This window comes from Piliocolobus tephrosceles, chromosome 1, assembly GCF_002776525.5.
Source record: "Piliocolobus tephrosceles isolate RC106 chromosome 1, ASM277652v3, whole genome shotgun sequence".
Taxonomy (NCBI): domain Eukaryota; kingdom Metazoa; phylum Chordata; class Mammalia; order Primates; family Cercopithecidae; genus Piliocolobus; species Piliocolobus tephrosceles.
This window is the reverse complement of record NC_045434.1, coordinates 83,358,593-83,375,466: the sequence shown is the minus strand read 5'-3', so window position 1 is coordinate 83,375,466 and position 16,874 is coordinate 83,358,593. Positions and strand designations below refer to the sequence as shown.

The window sequence follows — 16,874 nt, the reverse complement described above, 5'->3', positions numbered from 1 at the left end:
AAGAAAGAAAGAGAGAGAGAGAGAGAGAAAGAAAGAAAGAAAGAAAGAAAGAAAGAAAGAAAGAAAGAAAGAAAGAAAGAAAGAAAGAAAGAAAGGGGGCTGGGCGCGGTGGCTCAAGCCTGTGGTCCCAGCACTTTGGGAGGCCGAGACGGGTGGATCACGGGGTTGGGAGATCGAGACCATCCTGGCTAACATGGTGAAACCCTGTCTGTACTAAAAACTACAGAAAAAAAACTAGCCGGGCGAGGCGGCGGCGCCTGTAGTCCCAGCTACCCCGGAGGCTGAGGCAGGAGAATGGCGTGAACCCGGGAGGCGGAGCTTGCAGTGAGCTGAAGATCCGACCACAGCACTCCAGCCTGGGCGACAGAGCGAGACTCCGTCTCAAAAAAAAAAAGACAGAAAGAAAGAAAGAAGGAAGGAAGGAAAGAAAGAGGTAAAAATAAGTTTAATAATATATTTTAATCCAGTATTTCCAAAATATTATCATTTCAACATGCAATCAATATAAACAAATTACTAACGAGATTTTTATTTCTTCTTTTCATACTAAGTTTTCAAAATCCAACGTGCATTTGACTTACAGCACATCTCCATTCAAACTAGACACATTTCCAGTGCTCAATAGTCACATGTGGCTAGTGGCTACTGTATCAGACAACACAGATCGAAATGTACAAAAAGGATGTATTTGTATATCACTTGTGAAATATGAAAACTCAGTCTAGATGAAACAAATAGAAGTAATGTTATCATCCCTCCAAACAAACCATCAAACCAATACAAGTATGGTTCATCTATATCATGAATTGGCATGTAGTTGTTAAAAGGAATGAAGTATCCAGTATGCTGACAGGAATAGATAGGTATCTCTGAGATGCTAAAGAAAAAAACTCAAGGTACAATATGTACACAGTGTGATCTCAAATTTTGTACATGTGCATGTGTGTGTGTAGAGAGAGAGAAGGAATCCAGCAGAAGAGAAGCCAAACTATAAACAGGGAAAAGTGATGACCTCCAGGGTATGCGGATGGGGAGGGATTGAGGGGAAGGAAAGTTTTCACTTATGCCTGTGTTCTTTAAATTTTTGTTTGTTTATTTACTTTTATCCAAGGGAACCCACAGGAAGGTTCAGTCTCTCTATCTCTGTCTCTCTCACACATGCGCACCCCAAGACAGCAGTATTTGAGCTCAGGAGTTCCATGAGGGCCCCCTGGGCAGGGGGGGTCCCAAGAGACAGCCAGCCTGTGAGGTCATATTTCCTTGCTCCTGCTCAGCCCCTCTTCCACCCACCATACCAGGAACTGAGGTTTCTTTTGGGGCAATAGACACTGGGAGCCACAGACAACTACAAAATTCAGAGAAAATTGAGGATGCTTGAAATCAGGGATTTAATTAAATACACATTTTTTGAGGGTCAAGGAAACGTCAGGCATCAAGAGAAAAAAAAAATGAGTAAATAGGCCAGGCGCGGTGGCTCACACCTGTAATCCCAGCACCTTGGGAGGCTGAGGCAGGCAGATCACCTAAGGTCAGGAGTTCAAGACCAGCCTGACCAACATGGAGAAACCCCGTCTCTACTAAAAATACAAAAATTAGTCAGGCATGGTGGCGCATGCCTGTAATCTCAGCTATTCAGGAGGCTGAGGCAGGAGACTCACTTGAACCCAGGAGGCGGAGGTTGTGTTGAGCTGAGATCATACCATTACACTCTAGCCTGGGCAACAAGAGCAAAACTCCATCTCAAAAAAAAAAAAAAAAAAAAAAATTGAGTAAACATGGTTTCTGCCAAGGAAGAGGGGCCAGCTCTGGATGCAGCTGACTACAGTGCAAGGAAGTTGCCAAGGAGGCAGCCAGGCTTTCAGCCCAGAGAATGAGGAGCAGGGTAAGAGATCGACTTAGAGGGAGGCTCTGCAAACAGGGAAAGGCAGAGGCTCAGCTCTCACCCTGACTTCACTGCTGGACGGCTTTGTGCATGTCAGTGTATCTCTTCCTGTCTCCATTTTCTTAACTGAAAATGAAAACAGCTCCCAGAAAAGTTGCCCAGGCTGGTCTCAAACTCCTGGGCTCCCAGAAAAGTAACTTGAAAAGTGAAGGCACAGAGCACAGAGATTGATTCTGTCCTAGTGAGGTAGAGGAAGGACTCTACTCCAGAGGCGGGGCTTGGACACTAGACCAAGTTGAGAACTAGCTAAAAGAGGGAGTGGGTGGAAGCGGCTTTCCGTAGGACACATCCACCAGGGTGCCATGTCCATTTACCATCGCCATGGCAACACTGGGAAATTACTGCCCCTTTCCATAGCAATGACCTGACCACCCAGAAGTTACCACCATTTTCCTAGAAATTTCTCCATAATCTGCTCCTTAATTTGCATGTAATTAAAAGTGGATATAAATATGACTGCAGAGCTGCCTCTGAATTGCTACTATGGGCACACTGCCTAATGAGTAGCCCTCCCTCACACAAGGAGCAGTCCCTCTGCTGTTGCTGTACACTGCTGCTTCAATAAAAGTTGCTATCTCACAGCATCAGCTTGCCATTGATTTCTTTCCTGGGCAAAGCCAAAAACCCTCCCAGGCTAAGCCCCAATTTTGGCCTCGCCTGCCCTGCATCACTGAGTGGAGAGGAAGGAGAAGATAGCTGCCACGCTCTGAGACAGCACAGACCACATGGAGAGGCCACAGGCAGGTGTTTCAGTAGCAGACTCAGCTGAGGTCCTTGCCAGTTTCAACCACCAAAGGAAGCCTTTGAGATTACTCCAGCCCCAGCCACCTGTGACTGCAGCCACCTGAGACCCTGAGTAAGATCCACTTCACTGAGCCTGGTCAACCCACAGAAACGTGACTTCATTTTGAAGGTTTATTATGCAGCAATAGATAACTACAGCAGGGAAGTAGCAAGAAGTTGGAGGACAGTAACCACTGACTATCCCCCTTTAAATAAGCATCCCATTTAGCTCCAACCAATTGTTGGTAAGAATGCAGAAGCCCATTGTTCCCACATTTGAAGGTTTTTCAAGTAAAAACAGAAATCTAGACTTTTATGAGAAAAATTCTGATTTTAGAACACTGACAAATAATTCAAAAAAAATTAAAACCTGTTCTAGACGATGCTATGGGGTGAATTTGGCCTTCAGTCCACCAGCTGTCTGTCTCTGATTATGCAAAGCAGAGTGGATACTGTCTGTCTAGCCCCTTCTTTCTTCCATCACCCACATCCCCATCTACATGGTTGTCTTTCATGAAGCCCCATGTTCTCATATGGCTGTACCACTTGGCCGCTGTTGATTGGACCAGGTGTGAGCATCTCATCCATATAGATTTCATCAGAATTCTAACCTGGAATGTCTTAAGTAAAACTGAGGAAGGAAAAAAGACCCCATCTAGTAGTCAGGAAATATTGGTGGCCTCGATCTCTGTCCTGTTTGACAGAAGCTAGTCTCCTATGAGAGAGAAAGAAGCTCCAGAAAGAAGCAGAGACAAGAAGAACAGAGTCCTAGAGGTATCTGAGTCTTGGGCCCCGTTGTCTCTATAGTCCATCTGCATTTTAGTTTAGTTATTCCCATAATTTTTTTGTCTCTTCTTTCCATTCTATGAGAGATAACCTGGTATCCTTCCAATGCATTTCCCTTTTCGTTTATCTTCTTTCAGCTAAGTTTCTATCACATATAACCATTAAGTTTATTACAGGAGTTCAATAGAGGGTTTTAAATAGAGTAGAAGTCATGATCAAATTTATTTTTAAGAAATAGAACTTTAGGTGTGGTGGGTCATGCCTGTAATCCTACAATTTTGGGAGGCTGAGGCAGGTGGATCACCTGAGGACAGGAGTTCAAGACCAGCCTGAACAACATGGTGAAAACCCGTCTCTACTAAAAATACAAAAATTAGCTGGGTGTGGTGGTGCATGCCTGTAATCCCAGCTACTCGGAAGGCTGAGGCAAGAGAATCACTTGAATTTAGGCAGCAGAGGTTGCAGTAAGCCGAGATTGTACCACAGCATTCCAGCCTGGGTGACAGGGTGAGACTCCGTCCAGAAAAAAAAAAAAAAGACAGAACAGAAATAGAACTTTAGCAATGGATGGGTTGGAAGAGGGAAAGAAGGATGATGGTTAGATGACCGATGAGATGGTAAGGGCCATGACAGTAAGGGGAATGGTCAGGTGCCAAGGCAGCAGACAAGGTCTAATGACCAAAGGGTAAGCAATTCACCAGAACTTTCTTTTAAAAATTTATTATTCTTAAATGGAGATGGAATCTTTAGCCAGGCATGGTGGCTCATGCCTGTAGTCCCAGCACTTTGGGAGGCTAAGGCTGGCAGATCACTTGAGCCCAGGAGTTCAAGACCAGCCTGGGCAACATGGTGAAACCCTATCTCTACAAAAAATATAAAAAATCTGCCTGGTGTGGCGGTGGGCACTTGTAGTCTCTCAGCTACTCTAGAGGATCACCTGAGCCCGGGGAGGCAGAGGCTGCAGTGAGTCATGATCAAGCCACGGCACTCCAGTCTAGGTGACAAAGTGAGACCCTATCTCAAAAAAAAGGAGATAAGGTCTCAGTCTCACTATATGGTCATCTCAAACCCAGACCCCAGACAGGTCTACAACTGCTGGCTTGAAGCTATCCTCCTGTCTCAGCCTCCCAAAGTGCTGGGATTACAGGTGTGAGCCACTGCACCTGGCCACACTAAATCTTTCCAGGTTCATGTTGTTATCTGAAATCCAGGTTAAAAAATACCTACCTCAATATCTGTGAAAAGAAGCGGGGAAAGAATACCTACCTAGAGACACTGCCAAGGTAAGTGAGGGCCGAATGGACACTGAGTGATTCTGTGGCTCACTGAGCAAAAATAACTAAACATGGGCAAAGGAGAGCCCAATGATCCTAGGGGCAAAATGTCATCACAGGCATTCTGCACACACTTGCCAGGATACAGGAGAAGCAACCAGATGCTTCATTCATCTTCTCAGAATGTTCACTAACATGTTCAGAAAGGTGGAAAACCTTACTTGCTAAAGAGAAGGAAATCGGAAGTATGGCCAAGAGTATTCAAGGCCCTTTATGAAAAAGAAATGAAAACTTATATCCCTCCTAAAAGAGAAGTAAAACAGAAATTCAGAGATTCTAATGCACCCGAAAGGCCTCCTTTGGGCTTTAACTTTGTGTTCTGAGTACTGCCCTCAAATCAAAGGAGATCCTGGTCTGTCCACTGGCAGTGATGCCAAGAACCTGGGAAGGACATGAGTGACCACGCTGCAGATGGCAAGCAGCCCGAAAAGAAGGCTTCTTGACTGAAGGAAAAGTACCAAGAGCAGAATGCTGCATATCCAGTGAAAGGAAAGCTGATGTGGCAAAAATGATGTTGTCAAGGCTGAAGAAAACAAGAAGGAAAAAAAAAAGCGGAGAAAGACAAAGAAGGTAAGGAAAATAAAAAATGAAGTCAATGATAATGACAAATAAGGTGGTTTTGTGGCAGCTTTTTTTTTTCTCTCCTGTCTATAAATCATTTAACCTACCTGGACACAGCTCACTCCTTTTAAAGAAAAAAATTGAAATGTAAAGCCATATAAGATTTATTTGAAAACTGCATGATGGTGTTCTTTTTTCGTTTTTGTATTATTAACAAGAATTATCAAGTAATTATTTAGACAACCCTGTCATGGTGGTATTTTCAACAGCCACCAACTTTGCCTGGTATACTATAGGGGTTATAAATCAGCATGGAATTTCAAATTTAAGGTTCTTGTTGGTGCACAGTATAAGTCAGTTATATACAAATGTGAAGTAACATTATTAATTAAACTGTTGGGCTGTGTGAAGGGAAGGCCAACTGTGGGATTCAGTCATTCATTCAATAAATATTGATGAGTGCTTGGCACTGTTCCAGGCACTGAGGATATTGCAGCAAAACAGACACAAGCTCCTGCCCTCATGGAGCTTACATTCTGGTGAGGGATACAGAGCCACCAAAAAGAATGGCAGCAGGCCATGAGAAAGGATTAAAGTCAGGAAGTTAGAATTTGGGGATGGATTGAACATGGGACAAAAGAGGAGAGTCAAGTTGACTACAAAGAATTTGGCCTAAGTAATTCAGAGAATGGTGGGCCATTTCTTGAGATGGGAAGCACTAGGGCAGTTTTGGACATAAATGGAGATGCATATGAGCCATTCAAACCGAAATGTTGAGAAGGCAGTAGGTGATAGCTGGCTTTCCTTAGGTTCTAGGGCAGGAATTCTTAACCTTTTGTGAGTGTACCTAGGACCTTTTTGGTGGTCCATGAAGCCCTTTCCAGAAGAAATATTGTGGAGGAACCTATCTTAATGTAATAATAGCTTCTAGGTACATTATCAGGCAAACTATCCCAGAAGTTACAAAACAGAAAGCCTCACAGACCAAATTATGATGCTTGAATTGCAGGGTTTATTGAATCAGTTTTAAACCACTTACAGCAAGAACTCGATGGAGTGGATAACATACACAGGATAGGGTATAGGCAAGGCAGATGGACCACACCACCAGAACCTAGAATTAGGCAATTTTCTCCTCTCCTCTCCTCTCCTCTCCTCTCCTCTCCTCTCCTCTCCTGTCCTCTCCTCTCCTCGCTATCCTCTTCTCTTCTCTTCTGTTTTTGAGACAGAGTCTCACTCTGCTGCCCAGGCTGGAGTGCAATGGCATGATCTCAGCTCACTGCAACCTTCGCCTCCTGTGTTCAAGCGATTCTCGTACCTCAGCCTCCCAAGTAGCTGGGATTACAGGCACGCGCCACGACGCCCAGCTAATGCTTGTATTCTTAGTAGAGATGGGGTTTCACCATGTTGACCAGGCTGGTCTTGAACTCCTGACCTTAGGTAATCCACCCGCCTCAGCCTCCCAAGGAGCTGGGATGACAGGTGTGAGCCACCGCGCCTGGCTAATATTGATATGTTTTCCCACTCTCTGCCACATCAGCAGCACTGACAAAGTTGGACATTAGTCCCACTGACAGAGTTGAGGATGCTCAAGGTGGCTCAACAAAGGGTACTGGAGCAACTCACACTGCGCTGTTAGACACAGGTGCAAGCACACTCAGCCACAGCTGCAGCTCACCAATCAGCCTGCTGAACAAACCTGAATTTTAGCTGCATTTTTGGGGCAGAGCATATGGGTGCCAGGATGGGACCAAAATCTTATCAACAATGAGTGACTATTTAGGGATGATATAGTTATCAACCCAGAGATGGCATGATCATGCCTTTTGACTTGGTCATTCTCTAAGTAAAATTCTTATTTGTTCCATCATATTTTCCACTTATTCTGTTTACCTTCAAAATATCTTTTTTGTTGTTGTTGTTTTTGTTTTTTGAGGCAGGGTCATACTGTCACCCAGGCTGGAGTGCAGTGGCACTATCACGGCTCACCACAGCCTCAACCTTCAGGGCTCAGGTGATCCTCCCACCTCAGCCTCCCGAGTAGCTGGGACTATAGGCACCTGCCACCACACCCAGCTAATTTTTGTAGAGACGAGGTTTTGTAATGTTGCCCAGGATGGTCTTGAACTCCTGGGCTCAAGGGATCCACCCACCTCAGCCTCCCAAAGTGCTAGGATTATAGGTATGAGCCACTGTGCCCAGCCTACCTTCAACGTATCTTACTGATTACTAACTTTTAGGATTCAGCCTATGTCTCACAACCTTCATGCTTACTCAACATCCTTATCTCTTAAGCTACTAGCTTCTTCTCTATGGTTAACACTTCTTATGAGTTTTATTCATCTGCTTATTTTTCTTATTCTCTACACCAGAATTGAATATTTTCAAACGCAGCACACTCATGTTACAATCTTTGAAATGAAAAAAAAAATGCATAGGATTAGAAAAGAAACCAATTTTAATAAACTGTATTTTAAAGTATAGTTCCATATTAAACAACATGATCTAGGCCAGGTGCAGTGGCTCATCCCTGTAACCCCAGCACTTTGGGAGGCCGAGGTGGGAGGATTGTTTGAGGCCAAGGGTTCGAGACCAGCCTGGGCAACATGGAGAGATTCCCCATCTCTTTCTGTACACACACACACACACACACAGAGAAAATATCTGGTAGCAACAGGTCTAGTCATTACCACAATTGTGAGTAGTGATGAGCTTAATAATATTTTGAGTTATCACCAAAATAACTGTAAAGTAACATGAAAACATCTGTGATGACTATTGCCCACAAAGTCACAGGTACTTCTAATACTCCTGGGATTTGTAGTCAAATTGATAATAAAGGAAATGCTAGGTTTCAGTTGGTATTTTGTCCCGATGGTGTATGGATGGCAGGTTGGAATGCCCGTCCAAGCCAGGGGTTTGACCTAACACTGCAGGGTCCACCTAGGGCATCAACTATATTCCCGAGGGGGGACCTGCTCTTCCCGGACCCAGCTGCCCTCAGGGGAGAGAGGACACACTTATAAAAAGAGTTTAGGGCCGGCTTGGTAGTTCACTCCTGTGACTCCAGCACTTTAGGAGGCTGAGGCTCGAAGATCACTTGTAGCCAGGAGTTTGAGATCAGTCTAGCCAACTTGGCGAGGCTCTATCCCTAAAAAAAACAATTTTTTTTTAAATTAGCCAGTTGTGGTGGTGCACGCCTGTAGTCCCAGCTACTTGGGAGGCTGAGGTGGGAGGATCACTGGGCTCAGGAGTTCCAGACTGCAGTGAGCCATGATCGCGCCGCTGCACTCCACCGCAGTGAGACTCAGTCTCAAAAATAAAAGGTGGAGGGGTTGGGGGTATAATTAGTTATGAAAACAGGTAAGACTTCCTGGGACAGAACGATCAAAGGGGTGGCGCCGGGTCCTGGAAAGAGCTACTAGCTCAGTCCAAGCCCCGCCTCGGCCCCCAGGGTAGCGGGCCGCAGAGCTCCACCCGCAGGAGCCCGGGAAACTCCGCCCCCCGGCCGGCAGGGGGCGCGAGCGCCGCAGGCCCCGCCCCGTGGACGTGGGCTCCGTGGGCGTTCCCGCGGCCAGGCATCAGCAATCTATCGGGGAACGGCGGTGGACGGTGAGGCGTGCTCGGTGGCGGCTCTGGACGCTCAGGCGCCTGCGGCTGGGTGAGCGCACGCGGGGCGGTGAGGCGGCGAGGCGGCTGCGTGTTTCCAGGTCGTGGCGTCGGGCTCCTGGAGCTTTGGCGGCAGCTAGGGGAGATGGCGGAGTCTTCGGATAAGCTCTACCGAGTCGAGTACGCCAAGAGCGGGCGCGCCTCTTGCAAGAAATGCAGCGAGAGCATCCCCAAGGACTCGCTCCGGATGGCCATCATGGTGCAGGTGCGGGCCGCTGTGCGGGCGGCGGGGTGGGTACGCGGCGCCCCGGGTTAACTGTGTCCGGGAAGGCTCGGGGAGTGCGGGCCCAGGGAGCCGAGCGGACCTGGGCCCTCGGAGCGTCGCTTGGGGCCTGTGGGGCCGTGGCCGCCCCTCCTCCCCCGAGCGGCCCGGCCGACCCTTCCGGAAGGTTTTGCTGATGTTGCAGGAAAAGCCCGGGAAATACAGTCTGCAGCTGGTGCTGCCTTTCGCTTTGTGTAAACGAGAAGCCGCTTCTCTCCTCCTTTCTTGGTGGTGGTGTTTTATTATATTGCGGTTAGCCTCAGGGGTTGGGGGTGGGGGGGAATTGTACATGGTCTCTTTAAGCTAATCTGATTTTGACCTATCTTGTTCTGGAAGATTTTTGTCCTACGTGGATGGTGGCGACTGGCATGTGGGGATTTTTTTTTTTAACCTATTTTTGGCCGTCATTTCAACACGTCATTTTAACGCTCACCCTCGTTTTTCATTTTAATTAGGCAAAACTATGCAGAGAGGTGTCATTTCTGTACAGTGCATTCACTTTGAGCCTAATCTGTGCTTTAAAATAACATTTTCCCCAAATTTTCCAGGTTCACAGACGCGTTCTTGGTGCATTTGCAGCTGTCTGGTTTGAGTAAGAGTGGCTCCAGGGGGGTTTCTCTTGTGGGCTTTTTGATAGATTGAGGATCGATCCCCTTCTGAGGTTTCCTGAGGCTTCTGTGAGGTGATGGGCTTGAAGGCCCCTGTCATTTCCCAGGGGCTCCTGCCTCCAGCTTCCAGTTTGCTGATGTCAGCCTTTGTATTAATAATTCTGGTTCTCACCTGCCCTGTTCCTCCTCGCTTCCAACGTATTACCCAAGCTTAGTGCTCATGGTCAAGATAGCTTGATTTTCCTCCCTACCATGAGCTGTAATGTGTTTTAGGAATGACCAGATAGCCCTCAGTGGATTTGCAGGACTTAAAGAGCACAAGGGAGGGCGACATTTACCGAGTGGATACCCAAGTGCCAGGTGTACTTCCGTTATCTTATTTCACAATATGTCTGTCATCTCCGTGTCCTCGGGGCATACCTAAGTCAGTACGTGGCACACAGTGCTTATTTGGTAGGCATTTGTTAAGTTCTAAGCACTCTGTTAGGTTTTAAGGACACAGAATCCACCTTTGGGAATTTCCAGTTTGGTTAAACGGGAATTGACTGGTAAACAAACATTGCCATACAGAGGGGATGGATGCCACCTGATGGAACTGTGCTCTAGGCATTGTGTGCCTAGGAGTCCGAGATGACCCAGCTTAGGGTGGAAGGTTGATTAGGAGTCGTTAATTCACAGAAGTGGAGCAGAAAGATGAGGATAGGGAAGTAGACAGGGCCTACAATTTGAAGAGCCGTGTTTCCCACTAAGGAACCTAGAACTTACCTTAAATATATAAGGCAGCCTGTTCTTATGAACTTCTGACTCCTGGTGCAGGAGCTCTTAACCCCAGGGTCGGTAGGATGGTAGATAGAACGCAAGAGGTCCATGGGTTTAGATAAGAAAAAATTGATGTCTCCATCTCCACTAACCTATAGATAAAATTCATTATTTCTTCTAATCCTAAATGTCAGCAGCAAAGCAAAGGCATATTAGCAGTCCCTATGATTTTTTTCACCCGTGGTAATTACAGGTATTTTCACTTTACAGTTGGGAGTTTCTCAAAATATAATTTACTCTCATTGCTACAAAAATCACAGTTGTTAGAGGCAGTACTAGATCTTGTTATTTAATACTTTAAAGCTCATGGGTTACTGTACGCAAATTACCTTTCAGATGTTTTGATAATTATTTCAATATGTTTCCTTTTCGAACTTTTTTGTTTGTTTTGTTTTTTGAGATGGGGTCTGACTGTGTTGCCCAAGCTGGTCTCAAACTCCTGAGCTCAGGTGATCCACCTACCTCAGCCCTGTAAAGTGGTAGGATTACAGGCATGAGCCACCACGACTGACCATTTGCGAGCCTTTTTATTATGCATTTTTAAATGTTATTCCAAGAAAGGGACATCCACGGGCCGTAACAGGTGGGCAGAGTACCATGTTCTAGAGGAAAGACAGAAAACCCAAGTTCAGACAGCGTGTTGAGGCTAGAACAACACCGCTGTGGAGGAAGTTAGAGGAGGCTTAACTGTGGAGGAGGCAGGATGGAGGAAGCTGAACCTGATCAAGTTTAATATTCTGGGGCCAGGCTTGGTGGCACACGCTTGTAATCTCAGCACTTTAGGAGGCTTGGGTGGGCAGATCACTTAAGCTCAGCAGTTCAAGACCAGCCTGGCCAACATGGTGAAACCTCGTCTCTACAAAAAAATGCAACGATTAGCGGGGCGTGGTGGTTCATGCCTTTAAGTCCCACCTACTCTGGAGGCTGAAGCTGGAAGATTGCTTGAGCCTGGGAGGTGGAGGTTGCAGCGAGCCGAGATAGTGCCACTGCGCTCTAGCCTGGGCGACAGACCCAGACCCTGTCTGAAAAAAAATAAATAGTAATAACCACATTCTGGGCTTTCCCTTGGCATACTTGATAGTGAAAGAAACTCTTTATTATTAAAAGTAACTGATTTTTCTGTAATTGTGATTGAGGGTGGATTCAGAGTTTTAATTCAGAATTTAAAGTTGGTCTGGTAGGCTGAGCTGGTGAAAACCGAAAGGAAAAAAGCCTTTTCACTTGCTTGAATTTAAATACCTTCTTTTGCATTTATATGGGAGTATTGTTCTCTGAGTATCTAATACCTGATACTTTAGCCCTCATGCCTGGGGCATCTTGGGAGGGATGAGCTGAGCCCTCCAGCTTTTTGGTGGGAGGAGGATGGCGAATGACCTTTGAGTTGCTCTGTCCTGGGAGGGTTTGAGCACTCGGAGGCATGCAGTGAGGTCAGTTCATTCTCTCTTTGGCGTAGGTGGACAGGTAGCATGGCCTGTTCTGCACAGAAGGGAACCCAGTTCACCAGCTGCTGGTTGGGTGAGGACCCTAGTATGTTAGGTGCTCAGAAAGATTCTGCGCCTTGCCTGAGCTATGCAGCTAACAAATGGAGTCGATAGTCTCGTGACCTTGATCTGATGTCTTTCTGCCACATCATTCTCAGTCCTAAGTTTTAGGGCAAAGCGTTGCTTTGGTCAAGGATTCTTCTGCCCAGGCCCTTTGTCCTCTAAGCTTGTGCTGTGATTGCACCATTGGGCAGCACCTCTAGGGTATCCAGCACTGTGCTGGTGGTTGGGGGAGACAGCACCCAGACCAAAGGGCAGCAGGTCTGGGGCCCCTGGCACAGCCAGGAAGAAGTGCCATAGCCATTACCTGTGCCCTTTTATACAAGGGTAACCAGAACATTGTACAGGAAGGGTAGACAAGGGGTAGACAAGCAGGCAGAGCCAGGACGAGGCCACTGCAAATGTTCCATGATAGCCAGATGCTTAGGATCTGTATCAGCAGCCTAGTTGAGATCTGGTGGAATGTTTGAGAGCTGGAACATGAGTCTGCTCTCAGAAATGCCATTTGTTGTCTCTTCTGCAGCAGGAATTACCCCATCCTTCCCTTTTGTTTTTTTTCTATCTGACTTGAAGCCCTAAGCAAACACTGCGTGCCTTCTGTGACAGATGTTGCTAGAGAATAGCAAGATAGGCATCTTGCCCCTTATGAAACAATCACCAAATGCATAGTTCTTAGTGAGGAAGGGGAGCTGTGGAAGGGGCCCTGGGGGACCGGAGGGAATGCTCTGAACAGGGCGGGGAGCATTCCAGACCCAGGGGAAAGCTGATGTTGAGGAGTCCTTGCGCTGCCATAGTCTTAGCTGTGCATTTTAATACATCACATCCAGAAAGAGGCCACTCGCAGTGGAGAGAGACAGTGGGGCACCTTATCATTGCTTTTCCAGAGTATTTTCCCTGTCCCCACAACTCCATCCTAAAAATTCAGCACATTTACTTTTAATGCTGTTTTAATACTCTTACTGCATCTGTGTGACATTTAGCTTTATGTTCTGTAAAAGCAGATGTTTGGGACTTCCCTTGCTTCAGTCAGATGACAGTTGGTGTATTTTTAAGTAGCTCTTCCTGCCGGGCAGTGGAGTGTGGTGGGAGGAACCATGGTGTCAAATCATTCATTTGCTGCCTCTGTGACTCCCAACCCCCCAGGCAAGGATTTCCAGCCCTGCTGTCTCCATCTGTGAATGAAAGGGCTGGTTCCCACCCAGAGGCAGATTGTGGGATTACACAGGATGGTTTATGAAAAGCTCAGGGACCCACACTACAGGCTGTGTCTTCCCCTTCTTCCCAGTCGCTGTCACCGTCCACTCTGTAAAGCCAGGACTGGGTGCAGTGGCTCATGCTTGTAATCCCAGCACTTCGGGAAGCCAAGGTGGGCGGGTCACGAGGTCAGAAGTTCGAGACCAGCCTGGCCAACATGGTGAAACCCCATTGCTACTAACAATACAAAAATTAGCCAGGCGTAGGTGGCATGTGCCTGTAGTCCCAGCTACTCAGGAGGCTGAGGCAGGAGAATGGCATGAACCTGGGAGGCGGAGCTTTCAGTGAGCCGAGATCCCACCACTACACTCCAGCCTGGGCGACAGAGCAAGACTCGGTCTCAAAAAAAAAGCCAGACAGTGCTGGAGGCCTGGGAGCAGAACCTGGCCTTGTCACAATGAAAGGCCTAGTGGGAAGCAAACCACCTGCAGAGGAGAACTGTGTTCCCTGTGGCCAGACTTCCCGGGTCCTACACCTGGGAAACTGCCCCCGCGAAGGCCACTGAGCAGATGACTCCAGCTCCAGGCATGCTGTCCCGAACCGAACCATCCACTGTCACGATTGCCTCACAGACCTCCTTTCATTCCACTCACATCTGTGTGGCTGCTGCGAACTTGACAGTTTTTTTCTGACACACTTTTTCTGCTTTACTCATTATCTGGGTCTTGTTCCTCGTTATTCTTAACTGCAGAGGCACTTAAAGAGCCCTTTTCTGGGGCACATAGGCCCTTTGAGTCCAGGCGTGCCTGGAGCAGTTGTCAGGCGATTCCCAGCAGATGCTACAGGATTGTGACTCTGGACAGGTGTCTTCGGTGCGTTTCACTAGACCCTGAGGCAGCTCACCACTAAATGTAGTGGTGTGTGGTCAAAAGGGACGTGGGGCAGAGCTCAGTGGTAAAAGGCTACCTTTCTTGTGGCTGTGTTTGGTGTCCTAAGAGAATGAGCTCAAGAACAGTGGGCTACAGTCCTCTGAGCCTTGGGGAAGATTGTGAGAAGGATGCTGCAGCTCTTCATGTGAAAGCAGAGGCTGTCCTCCTTTCACAGATAGGAGAACGAAGGTTTCATGTGCTGTCCCACGGCTGGGACTGGGACTGGGGTTGAGGTCAAGTCAGCATCTAGTGGTTCTAAGCCAAAAGTTAACTGCTCACTTACCTCCGTCTGTTTGTCCTCCTTCTAGTCTCCCATGTTTGATGGAAAAGTCCCACACTGGTACCACTTCTCCTGCTTCTGGAAGGTGGGCCACTCCATCCGGCACCCTGACGTGGAGGTGGATGGGTTCTCTGAGCTTCGGTGGGATGACCAGCAGAAAGTCAAGAAGACAGCGGAAGCTGGAGGAGTGACAGGTGTGTACAAATGGGCAGCATGGGCATTCAGCCCCCACCCTGAAGCTCCCAGGGGTCCTCTTCTCAGAGAGCAAAGCAAACCTCCCCCAGCTTGCCTTCTCCCACATGTGCAGATCCAGCATATGGTGCCCATGTTATTTCAGCAACACCTCCTGGACTCAGCATCATCTGTTGCATGATATTTGGTGTTTTATTTTTCCAGATGCTTGGAATGTAGCCTTTAAAGTTGTTTTGTTTTTAATAGACTTTATTTTTGTTCATGGCAAAAGTAAGCAAAGAACAAAGAGTTTCCAATACCCGCTCCCCCTCCTACCACACAGGCTCTTCCTTGTCAGCATCTCCCACCAGAGTAGTACATTTGCTATAATTGAGGAACCTACATTGACACATCATTATTGCCCAGAGTCCAGAAACTCCTGATGCTGTACATTCTGTGGGTTTGGACAGTTATGTGATGACATGCATCTGCTGTTATAGTATCATATAGAGTAATTTCAGACCTGCACCCTTCTGCAGCCCCTTAGGATTAAGAAAGAATAGCTCATCTCAGAGAGGGGAATGAGGTAGGAGGCGGGGCTCAGGCACCAAACCAAACCGAGGACTAACTAAAGCAGGGACAGGGACGAAGCAGCTTTCCATAAAACACCCACCAGTGTGCCATATCAGTTTACCATTGCCATGGCAATACCCAGAAGTTACCACCCCTTTCTGTGACAAGAGTCTGATGACCTAAAAGTTAGCACCCCATTTCTTAACATGTCTGCATAATCTGCCCCTTAATTTGCATCTAATTAAAAGTGGGTGTAAATATGACCTCAGAACTGCCTTTGAGCTGCTGCCCTCAGCACACTGCCTGTGGGCTGGCCCTGCTCTGCAGGAGCAATCACAGAGCCATAACACTGCTGCTGCAATAAAGCTGCTTTCTTCTACCACCAGCTTGCTCTTAAATTCTGTCCAGAGCGAAGCCAAGGACCCTCCCAGGCTAAGCCCCAATTTAGGGCTGGCCTGTCCTGCATCAGTTTCACCACTCTAAAAATCCCCTATTTATCTCTCCTAATTCCTGGCAACCACTGCTCTTTTTACTGTCTCCACAGTTTTCTCCTTTTATATCTTCTCCCATGTCTTAGTACAGGTCATGTCAGGTGACATAGAGAGCAGAGCATAAAGCAAAGCTATTAAAAGCTTTATTAGGAGATGTAATCCTAGGGCAGCAAGAGAGAGGAAGGAAGGGGAGGCAGGAGGGCAAGCACAGTGCCATATGTTCACAGCTTCATGAGAAACAGCCAATGGCTTGGTCATGCAGGATGCCCTCACACAAGTCCTTTGCCACCAAGCTTCAGAAAAGCCCCTCGGAGCAGGAGGAAGGGAGCGGCATTATCCGTTGGTTCTGTCTCTTGTTTCTTACTGGTTTTTGCTCGCCTGAGGTACTTTCTCTGCACTTCCAGATTGTGCTACTGGCCTCTGCACAGTTACGCTCTGCAGCCAGAGCTGCCTCTAGATCTGGAAGTGGTGGGAGCACTCAGAGTCCCTGGTTTTGAAAGAGTTGGCCTGTTGGTGACAGTGCTGTGTTTGTTACTGTGGTGGTCACTACAGGGTAGGTATGCCAGGGTGTGGCCCTTAACCCTGAGGTAGTGACAGTGCTAGGGAAAAGGCTATAGCACCGGCAGCCACTGTCAAGTAGCCCAGCCTGGGGATACAGATGAACTACGTCCAGTACGTGTAATTTTATAGTTCCTTGTTTCTTTTAACATCTAAGTGTTTACTCTATTTGGAAGTTATCCCAGTGTGTGCTGATGTGGTGTGAGGCATGACTCCAGTTTTATTTTTTTCCAAATGATGATCTAGTTTCCCTACTTTGTTTTTTTGTTGTTGTTGTTTGTTTTTGAGATGGAGTCTCTGTTGCCCAGGCTGGAGTGCTATGGCATGGTCTTGTCTCACTGCAACCTCCACCTCCCAGGTTCAAGCGATTCTC

General features: G+C 47.2%; 1 protein-coding gene across 1 annotated transcript in view; it reads left to right on the top strand.

Moving 5' to 3' along the window:
- The first annotated feature begins 8,957 nt into the window (after positions 1-8,957).
- Positions 8,958-16,874, top strand: part of PARP1 (poly(ADP-ribose) polymerase 1) — a 47,533-nt gene continuing 39,616 nt past the window's right edge. Inside the window, exons 1-2 of the mRNA XM_023203626.2 lie at positions 8,958-9,280; positions 14,737-14,902. Coding sequence (XP_023059394.1) covers positions 9,161-9,280; positions 14,737-14,902 — 286 coding nt within the window. The 5' untranslated portion in view covers positions 8,958-9,160. The remainder of the gene's footprint in view (positions 9,281-14,736; positions 14,903-16,874) is intronic.